An 18366-nucleotide genomic window follows, 5' to 3' on the forward strand; every position below is an offset into this window, starting at 1 on the left:
GAGAGATTTGGGATTTAAGTTCCTCGGATGTAACAGAAGCAACAGCACATTTCCTGGTTGGGTTATCAGGCCTGCGCACATGCAAACAGGCACGCACACACAAATGCTATACATAACGAGAGTAAACTCAATCAGAGAAAAACACACAAAATATGCATGAAAGCTCTGACATGATCACACACGCATAAAACCCCCACCAAACTGTATCTGCAGCAGACAGACACGTACAAATGCCACACTGCATTATTACACAGATATAATCAGAAACAATCTTCTGGCCACATGTGGAGGCACATAGACACACACACACCCAAAACGCACACTGTCAGACGTTTAATCTGGCCTGGCAGTTGGATGGGAGCTGCATACGACCTGCTAATTAGTGGCCAGAGGAGGCCTCTGTTTGTCTGCTCTCTTCCTGTTCAGCTCAGACACAAGTTTCTCTGTCCTATCTCTTCCCTTTAAGATAGCGCGAGAGAGAGAGGGAGGGATATGAATGAAGACCGAGTGTGTCTGTTTGTTGGAGGCACAGCACACACTTCTCTGCGTGAAGCCTTTTTGACCACATTTTAAAGCTTTTTGACCCCCCCATCACCTCCAGGGACAAATGGGAGAATACCATCAGAATATCAGGTAGCTAAACCTGCTGTCACCCTGCCGGATTAATTTCATCTCCACATTCAGGTACTCCTAGGCTTCTGTCGAAAGATTTCTCGGCACCGACTGTCCTGTTTGAGATAGGTGGGACATGTGCTGTAGAGAGACTTGCTCAAACTTTAAGTTTGTTGCTCTCTTCAGTGAAGCCGGATCGCTTGCTTTCTTGTCTCTCTTTGGCTTACTTTAGTGTAGAAAAAACAAGCACGTTGTCTGAGTTGCCTCCCATTTCTGTGCATTTTTCGTCTTTGTGCGTGAGGAAATCCTTTCTCCTAACTTACCGCACTCCCACTTCCTCTGCTTCTGTTCCTGAGCACAAAGTCATTTTCCTCTTCCCCCTCTGTCTCTCTGTCTCGTGCTCATCTCCTCGGGATTCGCTGACACAAACTCCAAAGTAAGTGTTGAGTAGGATCCTGGCGTCCTTTTGATCTACCTGTGTTTTCCTCTCCCTTCTCTTTTCGCTGTCTGTTTCTAGTCTTATCCAAAGCTGTGGTTTTTATTACACCTGTCAGATTTGACCTCCTTTCTTTTGCCTTGTTTCTGCCAAAGCAGCCAGGGTGGACGCTGGAGATTTAACAGGAATAATAAAAGGTGATGTAGAAGTGAAAGAGAGAAATGTAGCTATACCTGGTAGCAAAGGGTATAGCACAAGTTACAGCACAAAAATAGGTCTTTTTCAATACAATTATTGATTATTTATACCTGTATTCATTTAAGGAATACATTTAGTTACAGTTCTAACTATTGCCATTCTTTCAGTTTTCACCATCACTTCTTTTCATTTTGTTTTTTCCTCCCTTCAGATGCTAGTGGGGCAAAGCTTTCATTATTTCTTTCTGGAGATTTTGTCATATGCTTTTCTTCAGTGCATCTATTAATCAGTGTGACTCCGCTCGTAGCGTTTCAAAAGCTCTGGAATACAGAATGACATCCTCGTTGTTCCTGTGAACAATGGAGACAGTAGCTGAGATTATTCATAACTTTTCCCACCAAAATTTACCATGCGAGTTATTTATTTTCAGATCACAACTGAATTTCCTATGAACTCTGACACTTCCTTTTAAAAGGACAATGGTTCCACTTGTCTCTGTTTCGTTTTGGACCTCTGTTCACTGGAAGTGAACAGTAACTCGGAAAGCTTTATCTTCGTTCGCTCTAAAGTACTGCCCCCTCCCAGCTTCGCGCTTTGGAGCAATCTCATGCATTTCCTGGCAAATCTGACCCACTGAAAAACCCCTTTGGTATGATTACATTCCTACTAATAGTAATAATAATGCTTCAATTTTCAAAACATAGATCCAAAATGCTTTGCAGAATAAATTGAAATGCCACTGATTGAAAATCGAGAATCAAAAAGAAAATTAAACACAGTTAAAACAAAAGCAAGTAAGAGCAGAATAAGACTTGGACAAACAGGGTAAATAATATGGCAGTGAGGTCAATACAATACAAATAAATGAATAAGAAAACAATCCTTATAGAAAAACAACAACCAAGAACAACTTTACGTAAAAATACGTTTTGAGGTATGACTAATGGTCCAATGTTGATCGCTCCTTGCTGAGATGATTTTTGTAGCTGCACGAGCTCGTCCATGGAGATGCTACATTTTATTACACCAACTTTGCATGTGCCTGATTTTCCAGAGTTTAAACATGTATGACAGTAATGACTACTCCACCTAGGTGTCTCCAGCAGCCATGGCTTTATAAGAAGACGCAAAGTCTGCTCTCCCCAGTTCTTCTTGTAAAGACATCCACAGTTGCAGGGCTCTAACACAAAGTGCCCAAATTCTTTTTGTAATGATGCCGGCTATGGGAACAGCTAAGAGGGCCTGCAATGGAGAATGCAAGCAGAGGAATTCCTGATGTTTGAGGATAATTTTTCCCCTTAAATTTAAATCCGTAAGTTGTAAGTTTACTAGCTGTCAGTCACATAACAGTAAAAAATTATCTTTATCTATAATTCTCTATATGATTCAACAGAAGCATATGTTAAACTTCTGCCTTATGTGATTGTAAATATACTTCAATTCAATTCAATTTTATTTATACAGCGCCAAATCACAACAACAGTCACCACAAGGTGCTATACATTGTAAGGTAGACCCTACAATAATACATACAATGAGAACCCCAACAATCAAATAATCCCCTATGAGTAAGCACTTTGGCGACAGTGGGAAGGAAAAACTCCCTTTTAATAGGAAGGAACCTCCAGCAGAACCAGGCTCAGGGAGGGGCGGCCATCTGCCGTGACCAGTACTTACATGTAAAGCCAGGATTGTTGCTAGACACAGTGCTAGATGAGCGCAGCTCCCCATTATTCAAATCCCAGTTATTTCTTTACTTATTTTGTAATGCAAAAAAGTCAGTTAAATTTATTTAAACATTAAATTATGCCATCTACTTTTTAGCAGCTGCCTTCCTGACAGACTGACTAGTCACTTCAATGATAGTATACCTCAATTCTGATGGTTTTTGTTTGTATTATTGCATGTTCTTGTTGCCTATTTTGCTGCTTCTTTAAAGAAAAAGTCAACTCTTTTTTTTCCATTTACCATCAATCTAAACGAATCCACCGCAAAAGGTAGAGCCTCTTAAAAAAAAATTAAAGAGTGAGATTTTACTGGACCCCAGAAGATCAATACTGAGGCAGTAAAAGTGTGACGGCGATGCTGAAAGTCAGGTTTGTCAGGAGAAACACTACACTGATTTGTGGCACAAATCTGGGAGAGTAGGCAGCTCTTCAGAAAACATGGCAAATCTTTCCAAGTTAAAGCAGTGGAGCCATCAGCTTTATAACAGAAAGTGACAGCTTTAATGGGAATCTCAGTTGTGATTTGAAAACAAACAATGAGTAAAAAAAAATGAATAATTTCAGCCATATTCTCATTTGGATCATGAATCAATGGGTTGTGTGAATTAGCCAAGTCTGGAAATAAATCCAGTGACAGCTCTCATACAGTCATTACAATGCTGGTGATGGGCACCAATCACAAGGAAGGTGAGATTTACCATAACAATATATAATAAATAAATAAATAAATTGCATTCATCTACCAAACTTCCATTTTCATATTATAGCCCGGGGTAAGGGGTACCACTGATTGTTGCTGTGAAGTAATCAGCCCGATTGCTGTAAGCATACATGCGGTGACATAAATGAGGCCCCAGGTTGTAAATCAATGTATACATGCAGAAAGGCAGTAATCAGGTTGTGCTTTTAGAAGCTATTGCAGTAATAATGACAAGTTTTGCTTCCTGATTTTTACTCATGACTGTGTAGTGACAAAAATGAGTTTTACAATAGATAAAAAGTGGAATCTTCCATAAACGTTTAGAGGCTACTTTTTAAAACAGTTCTCAGCCCTGTTCTGAATGCAATTATTTTCAATGGGAGAATATGTTACTGTTATATGTTTTCTATGAAACAAGCTTTTATTTCTAGTGTAAATCTATCACAAAAACCAAAAACACCTTTATACTTCTATAGCTGTTGCAATCTGAATTGATCCAATAACCTTTGAGACGTATCAGAAAAAAATTAAAGCGTCAGCTCTACTGTGAAGCTGATAAAGGTTTGGGGTATAGAGGTGTGTAAACCCATATGTGGTTATGGTTTGGTACGGTCTTAAAATCAATGTGAACATGATTTGTTGCACCTTTAATGGTCAAAATAATCTTTATGTCTCAGAAATGGCTCTTTATGGCTGTACTGGAGTGCTCTCAACCTTTCCTTCAGCTCCGTGAGGGAAATCTCTAGCTAACCAGGCTGTCACGTCAAATCTGTCAGCCGAGACGGGGCCACCTGTGGACTGAAGGCGCATAAGTCTGACTGGGTCTGACTGGATTAGTGGTAATGGCGGCCTAATCGAGTGCTGATGGAGATGGAAAAGGGGTAGAAAAAACAAGGGACTTTGAGTTTGTGGGCCTTTTAATGAAGTGGGGTGTGAAATAAATCCCAGACTGAGTGCAGAAGGTGTGAGCGAGAGAAATCATCAAAGGACTGATTGCTCTGTAAGCTAGAATGATTAATCAGTTTTGAGTGTGCTCAGTGTGTGATTGATGGCCTGGTGCAGTGTGGGTAATGTAGTAGCAGATGCTGACAAGAAGAGTAATGGCTGTTGAATTAGAAAAGAGATTAGGAGAAGAGGAACGGAAAGATGAAGTCATTGGGTTTAGAAATATGTATGAAGCAATGGTGAGAACAGGGGCAGCCACACACACAGTGAAGCGTTCACCACTGATCCCATTAGTAAGAGTACAACTTGGAGAAGGTTGCCAAGTGACACTTCAGAAATGATGATGGAGTCTAAGGGAAAGGACAGACATCCAGAGGCTGAGTCGCTGGAAAGAAATGTTTTGTCTTTTTGGCTGAAATGACGCTCGCCCCTGTAACCTTTTCCCCTGCTTCACATCACTCTCTCTTGTTTTTCATTCTTTCTTGGTACACATCTGCCTCACAGATAATGGACCTTTTGGGCTTCAGCTCTCTATCTGAGCCCTTTGGGGCTCAACCTTTTCACCAGCGCCGCAACAAAGTGCAATCTGAAATTTTCCTGAAATACCCAGAGAGCAAGGCTGTTATATAAAGGTCCCACAGAAACATTTCCTTATTTATGATTCTAAATTATTCAAATGAGAGCTGATTTTCAAAATGCTGCAAGCCTCATTTTGCTAAAAATCAATGATCTGTCTCATTTAATATGCAAATGACATTTCAGGTATTCTGCAGTCTGCAGTTTAGTCAGAGTGAATTACAATAAGGCTCACAAATGTGTCCAACAGCACTTATTGAGAGAATTGAATGAAGAGTATCCTGTAATTTCTATTAAGGGGCGGATAAGAAATAATCAAGAGGAACCTTTTAAGTTTATTGTGCAAGTTTGGATTTCTAACCTTTTATTTTGGGGAAATGGGAAAAGAAAATCCAACCTGGCTCTGTTAACGGACTAGAGAGAAACCTAATGTTACGGAGCCTGATCCATTTCCTAAGGACTCCGTACTGCCCTTGACTAGAGACCAGCTGTCAGCAGCTCAATTAGCTGATGAAACAATAAAGAGCTGTTTCAAACGTATGGTAAGTGCTGAGCAAGCCAAAAAGGAGCAACAAGCCTATTTCATAGAACATGATGTTCTAATGCGTCAGTGGTCTCCACCAGGTGCAGAAGGTGCAGATTGGAGTAAGGTCAAGCAGATTGTAGTGCCCTCTGCGTACCGGCAGAAGATCCTGGCCCTTGCCCATGAAAGCCAGTGGTCAGGACACTTGGGCATCACAAAAACATACCAGCTACTATTAAAACATTTCTTTTGGCCTGGTATGAAGCGTGATGTTTCTAAATTTTGCAACAGTTGCCATGTATGTCAGATTGCAGGTAAGCCACCAGGAGGAAGGAGGGGCGGATGGGGGTGATGGGTTAAAACTATGTTATCCCACCTGTTCTAGACCCCGTTTGTCTAACTCTGAAATGCTAAAAGCATTGCCGGGTTTGCTTGGGCATCTGATGTCAGAGCAGCAAGAGGGCCTAATTGCCTTAATTAGGGAATACACCTGTTTATTCGGGGATGTGCCAACTGCCCGGACATATGCCCGCCCCAACTTCATGCGGATCCGAGCCTGTCAGACTACACACACCATTGGCTCCCGCAGGAGCCTGGAGTACGGCGGACAAGTGACACAGCTGTCTGCAGTTATGACAAGTGACACAGCTGACTGCAGTTACCTGATAGTATAAAAGGCTGAGGAGTCTTCATTCGTCGAGGGACTTGTTGATTTGAACAGACTGTACAGAGAGTCCCTCCCTTTTGCCTTTTGCCTGTGTTTTGTGTTGCCTCCTGCGAGACGTTTAGTAGAGCAGTGCTCTACTGGTGTTATTAATCGTGGTGTTTGTTTAAAGTTTCTCTGCTGCCTAGTGAGTTGTTTCACTAACGGATTTCAGTTGTGTTAATAAACCTTATGTCTGTCGTCCTATCTAACTCCTTGGTCTCTGGGCTCGTTTATGTTACGTCCGCTGCCGCCTAGCAGAGCCGGGCCGTAACACTAAAGAGAGAAAGTAGAGGCAAACAAGTTCAGGTGTTTGATTAGGATAGAAGTTAAATTTGTGAATGGAAATAAGGACTCCCCTATTCCTTAGACCTAAACTAGTTGTCCGTTAAATAAGTTAAAAATGTTACAAAGACAAAAGTTTAATGTTTGCAAATACCCTTAAGACACTTGAGCCTTGAGCCACCTTTAGCAATAGCGACTTGAACTTATCTCTCACATCATTGTGAAGGTATTTTGGTCCACTCTTCTTTACAGCATTGTTTCAGTTCATTGAGGTTTGTGGGCATTCATTTATGCACAGTTCCCGTCACAGCATCTCAATGAAGTTGAGGTCGTAAGTTTAACTTTGCCATTGCAATTCGTGCTGTGCTTGGGATCTCTGTCCTGCTGCATGACCCAAATTTGGCCAAGCTTTGGCTTTTAAACAGATGGCCTCACATTTGACACTAGAATACTTTGGTATATAGCGGACTTCAAACAAGCCTGTGTCCTCCTCTATTAACCTTCGTTATTTTGCTAAATAGTTTTAATATGCTCATATTTGTTTTTACTATATATGGTGCTGGGCATTATGGCCAAACATTATGGACATTACTCCAAAAATAGTAGGTAGTTTGTTTAAATCCAACTTTTCAAACGTAAGCCGTGCTGTCTTCAGCTTTTACTCCTCTCTTCTGTGGAACCAGCTCCCAGTTTGAATTCTATTTTTAAGATTAGGCTTAAAACATTTCCTTTTGATAAAGCTTATAGTCAGGGCTGGGTCAGGTGACTAAACCCAATAGACCTTGGCTGCTGGGGGCTGCCCATAATGCTGTCTTTACACACTTTTGCAGTTTCTCAGAGCATTGTCTAACCTTGGGGTGACTTTGCTGATATGTTCACTCCTGGGAAGATTGTGGCATTATGTTAACACACACCTGCTGACTATGGTTGCTGCTTGCGCTCTTAATTCCTGTGAAAGCAGTTAAGATGTATCTTGTTCTTTTTCACACAACTTTTTTGTCTTTGTTATGAAGTTTTGCTGATTTCATTTCTCACACTTGAAACCTCAGCTGGGTTAGGGGTAAACCCTTGCACAAGGTGCATCTTAAAAACCTTGCCTATCAAGATAATCATTTACTTCGCTGCTATTTTTACCCTGCAAATAATTGGATTTTGATTTATTTATTAATTTAATTTGTATTTCAAACAGAAAAACTAACAATTAAAAATTTCCAGGTTAATTCTGCCTTTTTTTTTTTTACCTTTAATGTATGAACTCTGTCCTCTTTTTCTTAGTGACTCCTTTCCTCTTTTACGCATAAATATTTTCACGCCATGTGATCATACCCTGAAGCTATTGCACCATCAGAAGATCAGCAGCCTGCTCTCTCAACATTTAATAAGTTGAAATAAAGCTTTTGTATCCCCTTGTATGTTTGTACTTCAAGGTTAGGGTTTGGCTTTGGTTATCCTATCCTATTATTAAAGGATTTTGATCACGTTCATGAGATTCGTCACATTAAGCCTTCAAAGATTAAAGTAAAAACTGCAGTAATGTTACAGCAATTATATGGGAGAAAAGTTGTCTCTTTTGTGTTAAGGAAAAGCTCCAGGAAAGTCTTGTCGATCACATTGAGGACAAAACCCCAAAGTGACTTTCGGATTTTAAAGAAACGAGGAAACTTCAAACTTTTCCCAACCCTTTATTTTAAGAGAAGACTGGCCTAAACCTTTGATGATAATCCAATTGTGTGAACACGGTTGGACTTGAATGATAGCCTTGAGCTGAACTCGCATTACTGATCTGATGTGGTTATTTTCCTTTGTTGTTTGTAATGAAGCACCTCAGGCCAAGGCAAACAAAAAGAACTTTAGCCCCTTAACAGACCTCTTTTTGTCTTAAAAAAAAATAAAAATCTGCCCTCTCTTGCTTTTAAAAAGTCACAAAATAAGAATTCCTGGCTGGACTCAATCAGAGGCTTCTTCACTTCCCTTTTCAAAGACCATTCATTAACATGACACATCATCTATGGGTCTCTGGAAGGGTATAATACCAGTTTGGCTGAAGTACATAATTAATGATGTAATTAGTGGTGTTTGTCTTATAATGAATGGAGTGCGGCTGGTAGCTTCCAGTGGAATCATTTGAATAAAACATGTAAAATTATGGTGGTGTAAAGAAAAACAGCTATCAGATTTTTCTTGTTGGTGGCTATTATGATATGTTTAACAAACTACCCTACCATTTCTCTTTCCGTGTTTTTTTTTTTTTTTTTCTCTTCTTCTCCCTCCCAGGATTCAAAGCGTTCGGCAGAGATCGTCACTTCTCCTTCGCTGGATGTTTTCCTTCCAGAAGACGAGGACAACCCGTATGAGTCTGTGACCACCGCTGTCACACGCAAACCCTCCTCTCTTGATATCAATCAACAACTCAACGCCTGTCCACGCAATGGTAGGATAGCTACACATGTATCTGGCACCTAAAATACTAAAACAGTCCAGTAACTTGCATTTATAAACTTAGGTGTCCTTTTATTTAGGTTATGTAAATATAATACTTACTTGAATATCTAAGACTTTAGACACATTATTAGATACACCTTGCTAGTACCAGGTTGGACCCAAGTTTGCCTTCAGAATTGGCTTCATTCTTCATGGCACATTTTCAAGTACTGGAAACGTTCCTCAGAGATTTTGGTCTGAATTAACATGATGCTACACATCCATGATGTGAACATCCTATTCCACCCCTGGGATCTAGTGACTGTGCGAGTACTGTGTACTCATTATCATGTTCAAGAAACCATTTTGAGATGATTTGAGCTTTGAGAGATGGCAAGATATTCTGCCAGCACACTGTGGTCACAAAGGGGTTTACACAGTCAGCAACAATACTAAGGTAAAAAACGTTCAGTGCCAAGAAAATATCCCCCACACTGTTACACCACCACCAGCAGCAGCATGAACTTTTGATAAAAGGCATGATGGATCCATGCTTTCCTGTTCTTTACACCAAATTGTGCCCATGCTGAAAATGAGACCCATCAGACCAGGCAGCAGTTTTTCAGTGTTCTGTTGCGCAATGTGAATTGAAGGCTCAGTTCAAGCCTTAGCTGGCAGGAGTGTGGCACCTGGTGTTCAAATATGCTCCTCTGCATTCATTGGTTGTATATAGTGGTTATTTGAGCTAGTGCTTTCTTTCTATCAGTTTGAAGCAGTCTGAACATTCTCTTCTGCACTCTTAACCCTCTCAGGCTCAAATTAAACTTTTTGTTGCTAATGCACAACCAAGTCCTGCAGTGGTACTTCTGAGTAAAAAAAACTCATAAAATATGTATGTGGGGTAATCGGGTTGTTAGTTTTTAACTGTTGCAAATTGGCAACGCCTGGGTCGAGAGGGTTAAAGCGTTACCAAGAGTGCTGTCACTGACTGGATATTTTCTCTTTTTTTAGGCCATTCTCTTTAAGTCCTTGAGATGGTTGTGTGGAAAAATCCCAGTAGATGAGCAGTTTGTGAAGTACTCAAACCAGTCTGTCTGGTGCCAACAACCATGCTGTGTTTAAAGTCACTTAAAGTCCCCATTCTGATGCTCTGTTTGAACTTGATGTCTTAACCATGTCTGCATGCCTAAATACATTGAGTTGCTGCCATGTGATTGGCTGATTGGATATTTGGGCAAGAAAGTAGCCAGTAAGTGTAGGTTTTATTTAGGGGTGCAACAATACTCGTATCAGTATTGAACCGTTCGATACAGTGCTTTCGGTTCGGTACGCATATGTATCGAACAATACAAAAAAATTTATTTATTTTATCAACTTTTCTTCTGACGATGCTGTCTGTGTTGAGCGCTCAGTGAATCTGCGTTCGCCTACTCCGCCTAGGCTGCACTGTCGAGTGCAGATCCACTGAGCGCAGCGCAAGCTAGCAAGACAGAAGCTAAGCTCGTAATTGAACCTCCCCCACCCTCATTCAGATCTGGCGTTTGGAACTATCTTGGTTTTCATGTGAAGCATGACCCTGATGGTAAGCGCGTCATCGACAAAAGTAAAACAGTATGGTGGATGTGCCACGCAATGCTCAATTGGTGGGAATTAGTGCATTAGCGCAGTTAGCTTGTTAACGTGTTGACGCCGTCCAGCCCCACGCACAGGGCGATCCGCGGTAACTCGTTAACGGAGATTTGCTGCGTTATGGCGTTAATGTCATACAGAAAATGTACAGTCTGTCACTGCAGAAAATCTTAGAATGGTCTTAGAATAATTTGACAGTGGAACATATGGTACATTCAAGTACAAGCCATGATCCATATGAAAATCCCACTGCTGTGAAGATCACGACTTCAGTAGCAGAAACGAGCCAGCTGAAAGCCAAACATATTGCCTATTCAACATGAACACACAGTTTTATGGCAGTAAACAAGTGTGGAGACAGTGGGTGAGAGTGAGAGCAGCAGTGTTTGGGATACATGCATTGTTAAAAATATGGTGGCTTTTGTTGGTCTTCATTTATTTAAGGCAGCTTAGCTGATTTTTAAAATTGATGACCGAGATTAGATGTTAGTATCAGGGTAATATACAGATGAGGTCTGAGTTTCTATTTTAATTTTCCACTCCCCAGTAATAATTAGTTCCTAAAACGTACTTTTAATTTGTGTACTTCATTTTCATCCTGTCTTTATCACCTCATAAACATAACCTTAAAATCTTTATAGATCCTGCTGCTGCTTCAGCTTTGTCAACAAAAAGCTTACCAACGATTGGAACTCAATATTTAATTGACATCGTATCAAAAGTTGAAACTTTAATTTAAAATATATTCCCAAGTTAGAATAGAGGCCTGTTTATCACTGTGCATGGAGAGCAGATGCTTCTGTTGCCTTGCTTTGTATATAATTCCAACTGCTGCTCAACAGCTTAGGACTGCCATCTTTTCATATTACAGAGGTTTTCATTGCCAGATTAGCACCCAGAGTCTGTTACTGTTACTGTAGTTTAAATCTACAAAAAAACGTGGGTTGGAGCAAATTAATAACTAATTAATATCATATGCAAACAGTTGCTCGTTTATATTCCTAAATATTGAGGTTCCTTTTAGTCTAGGAGCAGGTGGAAATAAATATTTTATCCGTGAGCTAAATAACTGTTTCTGCAAACAACTGAAATAATTAAAATGCATTGACTAGGGTTCATTGATAAATATCTAATGGCATCTTCCACATTCAATACTGACATTAATAGAAAGTGGTCAGCTGCTAGATTTGGGTGTTAAAACGAAATAGTTGATGTAGAATATTGATCGCGTTGCATCTCTCTCTTTCACAATGTATCTTCTATTCTGTCTTCTGCCCATCACCTCAAACTGCTGATGTCAGATGGCTGCCCCTCTCTGAGCCTGGTTCTGATCGAGTTTTTTTTCCTATTTAAAACTGAGCTTTTCCTTTCCACTGTCACCAAATGGTTCCTCAAAAGTAGTTGTTTGGTTCTTGGGGTTTTCTCTGTATTACTGTAGGGTCTCTACCTTCTTGTGATTTGGCACTGTGTAAATAAAACTGAATTGAACTGAAAGTGTATTACTGATTGCTAAAAAATCTTCTTCCAGGCATGGGTGTACTTCTTGAGAAGCAGTGCAAATATTGTATTTGCACTGCTCTCTGAGTAACTTCTAACTTCTTTCAGTCTAAAAATGCGTTTATAACTAAAGCAGCAACCATTCAGCGATTTATACCTGATTCGGTGTACCTTTTCACTGTCATCCACACTGTTTTCTAATCTGTTTCTAGCATGAGCTAATCCCTCGGCCTTTGACCTTTCAGTCAGTTCTGTTTGCTCACCGCTTGTTTGGTCTGCGGCGTTGTGCCTCTGCACCCACGACAACAAACACCCACGGATGCATTCACCCCTTTCACTCGACTACACACTGCTGCAGGTTGTCACGGCAACTGCATCACCGGCTGGTGAGTCACCTGAATGTTGCCATGGGAACTGTCTTGCTAGTGACACCCCCCTCCCCACCACTCCTGAGCAGAGGAGCAGCGAGAGGCTACTGTAGAGCCTTGTTTTCTGTGTGTTTGTCCCGTGCTCGACTGTTGGATCTTGCTCATCATCGACTGTTTGAGAGTTGAGAGTTGAACTGTCAGCACACACTCTAGATTGTGTGCGTGCATGTGATAGGTTAGTTGTTTTATGTCAAAGTGTTTTTGGGTGGAGAATTGCTCCACTGACGTAAAGGAATAGTGTGGGTGTTATATTTGTTCTCATCTCTCTGAGTGCTGTTACCTGGCCAAATGAGAGGGAAAGAGAGCCACACATACAGAGATTGGGAATAAGACTGAGATGTGAGGCAGAGCTGACTACATATCTATGGTATAGGTAAGCATGACAAGAAGGACATATTCACCTATAACATTGAGATAGTTTACATATAACATAGATAACTCCTTCCAGGTATCAGATAATGTGTTAATCCAGATAGACCAAAGGTAAGAAAGACTCTGAGATGGACCATGGACAGGTTATACATTCAGTAGAGGAAGTCAAAGGTTGACTCAGGCTGAGCCATCTCCATGAAAATGACACAGCAGGAGGGAAAATCCTGGATTCCTGCTCTGAGTCCAGTCACATGTCAGCCTAATTGGACATGGGTGTGAGTCAGTCTCTCTTTATCTGCCTCTGAGAGGAAGGATGTGGTGATCAAGGAACATGAGGAGGAAAGGGCTGAGATGAGAGGAAAAGGAAGAGCAGAGTGGGACTTGGTGCAATACACTGCAAAAAATTTGGTTTGTTCTTTGGTGTTATCATATTTAAGTTACTGTGTGGAGGTTTTGGGAAAATACTTAGAAAAGTTCATTACAACCACTGTATTTATTGCAAAAAAGAGCTTTAACAACAACAATAACCACCAATGCATAAGTTAAGGAACAATGTGTTGTGATTTCTAGAGGGATAGACAGGGGTTAGAGTTAAAGGGCTGCATTAAATTTAAAGGTATAGTTTTTTGGACAACCAGAAGTTTTTCTATACCATATGTGGTGTAGGATTGTGGAATAGTTTAACTCTGGAATTAAATCAATGTCCAAACATAACATTATAAAGAAATAATTTCCACAAGGTACAGGGATTTAGAAGGATGCCAGTCACTGGATGAAATATAAGTTCTATATAGATGGTTTATAAAGGTATTATAAGATAATTATTCTTTTTAAAAAAAAAGCCACATCTTATTTTAAATACTGTTTTATTATCAAAAAAGCATTTATTTGCTGATATGTTTTAATAAAATTGTAATGAGCCTATTAATGTTGCCAGCAACATTAACAGGTTAGGCCTGTTTTCTGACCACAGTAACAACGGCAGAAGAGACAATTTTTTAACAGCACTATAAAAAGTTCTGGTTCAAGATTTGTTAAACTGGGGACACGAAATGAACGCTACTGCCTCAACATAAAATCTCCACACAGACGGATCAGATGTTACATATGCATTTACAGTTTGTGAAATTGTGTCACAGTCAAAAATGGTGCATAATTACTAGCCTATATTGTGCATCTGAAAATTTTTTAAAGTTAACATCATCAGCGCCTGTAGTGGAAAGCAGGTATCTGAAAATAGGAGTATTTCATAAACTCATATTTAGAAAATGACAAAGAACTTATTACAATTTTTTTATATTTAAGTATTACCAGAAACTCGATCTTTCTAAAAAGGTTCATTTGGATTTGGTTTATGGTGTCATACATACCTGGGGAATATTACACTCCTGAATGTCCATATTCATAGTGTCAGAGTACCAGATATTCATCCTAAAAAAATTGAAGGGTCTAGCTGGATATTTTTTGTAGTGTAAACCCTGCCTGATAGCCACCTGTCTTGTTATTGCTGGTTAGTGGTCTGCAGGTGTGGGCTGCTGTAGTCTCACAGTTGAGGAGGGGAAGATGCTACAATACACTCAGAAGCTTCAAAGAATCAGGGCGGTTTTATCAAAATTCATCTGCTGACTGTCACTCAGCCTAGCCGCTACAGAAACACCAGGGGCCTGTTGTCACTGAGACTGCCATCCCAAACAATTTCCTGCATTTCATGTCTTGGCTTCTTGAATTCCTCACCAACCTTTCATCTCTTTTTATTTTACTTTTAACTTTATTTTTTTCTGTCTCCTAAAGCACTTGTCAAGAGATTCTCCACAGAGTGTTAGAGGCGCAGTCCTCCTTCTGATGCTGCGGTATTCATGGGAACGCGGTGTCCCTTTGCACAATATGCCCTCTGATATGAAAACTGTCACTTTTGACAATGAAGAGGCTGAATTATTTTCTTTATAATGCAAAGTACATGGAGTATATAGTTGCGCACGTAATCCTTTTATTCTTCGAGTCCTAAGGCAAGTCATTTTTTATTTTATGTCAGGATTATATTTATTCCTTTCTGATAGAATTTCCTTTGTTTTGAATGAGAGAATACATTTCTGCTGCACTGTTTGCCTGCAGATAGATTTAATGTACATTTGTCAGATTCGTTTTATTCATTTTTACATGTATACAGATTCAGATAGAAATACAACTGCTTGCCAAGTGTAAATTAAAACACTCATGCAGAGTGGAATGTAACAAGCTAGTAGGAGAGGCAGAAACATATCTGGTGTCACTTTCAACCATCAGATGTCTCAGTTTTCTTTTGTGCAGTTTCTCAACCTTAAATTATTCTTTTTTTGTTTAGTTTTTGCTCTGCTACTAAGAAGCACATTTATTAAGTTACTCAGTATTTGTAACTGTGACATTTAACCAGTTAAACAGTTCTGCAGTACTGGTAATCAGTTTAACAATCAGTAGATTTGAACTCCAGGAATGCTGCTGTAACAGCCCGATTGCAGAAACGCACAGGAGCACTGCAGGTAAAGTGCGATCCTGCAGATAGGAAAACAGGCAGCAGAGTGGTGAGGAGGGACCTGCGAGCGAAGCTTCCCAGCTTCCAGTCACGTATGGAGCAGACAGAAAGTACAGATTGTTGCCAAGCAGTAAGAGCAAAAGTGCTTCTTTTCTGCTATTGACTGACTTCTCCTAAGATAAATACACACTTGGTGTTTGTACCTATGTATGTGCTTGTGTATGCGTATAATACTTCACAGTCCTATATCCTATACATCTCTGTAAACTTTCCAATGACAAAATCAGCCGATAAACATGCAGGATGGGTATCTTGAATTTCTTTGAATTTTTCTTTGGTTTGTCACCTCTTGGAGAAATTTGTAATACTGTATAATTCATAATTCATAATTGTAATTATGAAATGCGTTCATTTGACCAATTTTAACCTGGATCCTCAACTGCTTTCTATTGAAGCATGTTTCTGCAACTGAAAAAATTGTTTTCCATTCACAAGTTAAAATTTTGGGATATGATCGGAAAAGTCTGAATTAGATGTCTGAAAATTTCAACATTTTAAGTCAAACTTCTAAGAAAATAACTCCAAACTGGAGATGAACCTTTTTGAGTTATTAAGTTTTGAGATAACTCAAAATTCTGACTTATGTGTGGCAAATCCTAAAACACAATATGTTTAGAATGAGGCGACACAGGAATCATCATAGCTTTGACCTCAGAGGTCAACGTTTTGGAAAATCATCTCGGATTTTTAAATTTATACTATCCGGTCTTTAAGTGATGATGTGATGAATCCGGTGTTTATTAAGGCTGTTGTGTTTTAACATGTTTTAATGCTTTGTATCTTGTTCTATTTAATCTCAACAAGCCTTTAAAAACAGTCAGTGATCACTGTCGGCCTCTCTCAGTTTTTATTGCCGCTAGCCCGTGCATCAGTATATGAATGACTAACCTCGTATTGTGGATGGATTATCTATGTTGTTCTCCTGACTGAAGTTTGGTCCGTTTACAGCATCCTGCCATGCAGTTGCATTTGTCCCTAATCATCTGGAATCCTCGTGTCAACTTTTATCGAGTGGAAAAAAGTTAGCGTTCATCCTCCAGCTTCACTGTGTTTTTGCTAACATGGCTGTGCTGCTAGCGATCACGTAGCACATCATTATATACCAGCTAGCCTAGTTTGACCATATTCTGATTTCCAAAAAAGAGGACCCTTAGCTCAGTCATGAAGAACTTGCTTAAAGAAACATATTTAACATATTTAAACGATGCCTTCTCTGTGCGGTTAATTAATTGTGAAATAAAATATGTCATATAGGCTTTTACAAGTCAACAAGTGCAAAAAAATAACTTAAAAACCTCTGGAATTAAATAATGCTACAGAAATAATGCCTCATCTGCATAAGAAAAATTACCAGTACTAGGTCGGTATGAGGGCTGGACTGGGACAAAAAATTGGCCAGGGCAGAGACCGGCCCACCAGGTATTATAGGAAAAGCCATAAAGCCTTTGAATTAAAATGAACGCTGTTGTGACAGTGGTGTACTGTCTTGTTGGTATATGTATGATTTCAATACATTTTACATCAGATAAAAACTTAGATTGTAAGATTCAGTATTTTTTATTAAAAGCGAGACATTTTAAATGAGAATAAGAAAGAAAAGTATTTCTTTGTGCCCCCCTCTCCCTGTTAATGCCCTACCTGGCCCCCTGGCAAAACTTTGCTAGACCCGCCCCTGCACAGTTACCAGCTGTCAGCTACTTAGAAAAGGATCCTGGTGTTATTTGTCTCTCAGAAACAGTTCATAACTTCCCTTCAACTCATTCATGTCACCTAAAAGGTAAACCTGTTTCTCCATCAGCTTTTCAGCTCTGATGATTCAGTAAGGACATCTCCTGGTTTCCCTCTCACCACATATCCAAACCGATATCATATCACTATCAGTAACATCACAGCACCTGCCCAGCTGTATAGAAACTCTGTCATGCTAGCTAGTAGGCAGTATGAGTTATTGTAACTTACTGTAAAAAGTCAGCACAACGAAAATAAACTCCACCTAAACTTGGGTTATATCTGACCCAGATAGACTGCAGGTCATAACTTCTTACCTGAAGTGAACTTTCAGTTCACCTGACACTCATCCACCTGCTGCCCTCTGTGGAAGCTCCGCCATAGACACCACCAAATAACTGAGTTAATTTTGCACACCAGCCAGCATCTGGCCAATCCACCACCTTTCATTGTTTATACCGTTACAAAACAACAACAAAACCATCGGCCGTAAAAATGAAAAATCACCATTGGCCCACCGGGCAAATGCCTAGTATCCCCGATGGCCAGTCCAGCTATGGTCGGAACGAGGGAAATTTCTTTTGCAGTTCGTCTGAAAAGATGCACTTGCGCTTTGGGATCGTTTAAACATCATTAGTCCCGTCTGTGAGCTCAGAACAAGCGCTCACAAAGCAGCAGTTCGGGGATGACGTCACACTCATGGGTCTTCTGTTGGAATACAGGAAAACCCAAACATTTTTATCAGTCTCGAAAATCCACCCGGACACCCCGAGCAGAACGTGATAGCAGAGGTGTACGTCTTAATTTTTTTTCAGAAATTTCTCAGTTAGAACATGGTATATCATGTTTATGTGGAAACTAACGTGCTAACTTCCTGCTGGCTTCTAACTCGATTAAACTTTATAAATCCTGTTTTCATGGATGCCTGGATGTTAAACTTAATTATTAAATGGTAAATGGCCTGTATTTGTATAGCGCTTTTACTAGTCCCCCCTAGGGACCCCAAAGCGCTTTACA

At 39.9% G+C, this 18366-nt stretch overlaps 1 protein-coding gene across 4 annotated transcripts in view; it reads left to right on the top strand.

The window, feature by feature from the left end:
* anks1b (ankyrin repeat and sterile alpha motif domain containing 1B) overlaps window positions 1-18366 on the top strand; it is a 275289-nt gene that overhangs the window by 143561 nt on the left and 113362 nt on the right. For all 4 annotated transcript variants that reach the window (XM_086269113.1, XM_086269110.1, XM_086269111.1 and 1 more), the window contains one exon: window positions 8980-9136. In XM_086269113.1, coding sequence (XP_086125239.1) covers window positions 8980-9136 — 157 coding nt within the window. The remainder of the gene's footprint in view (window positions 1-8979; window positions 9137-18366) is intronic.

This window comes from Aulonocara sp. 'chitande type north' Nkhata Bay, linkage group LG17, assembly GCF_057382095.1.
Source record: "Aulonocara sp. 'chitande type north' Nkhata Bay isolate Kocher_YH1m ecotype deep benthic linkage group LG17, A_spYH_male_GT1.1, whole genome shotgun sequence".
Classification (NCBI taxonomy): domain Eukaryota; kingdom Metazoa; phylum Chordata; class Actinopteri; order Cichliformes; family Cichlidae; genus Aulonocara; species Aulonocara sp. 'chitande type north' Nkhata Bay.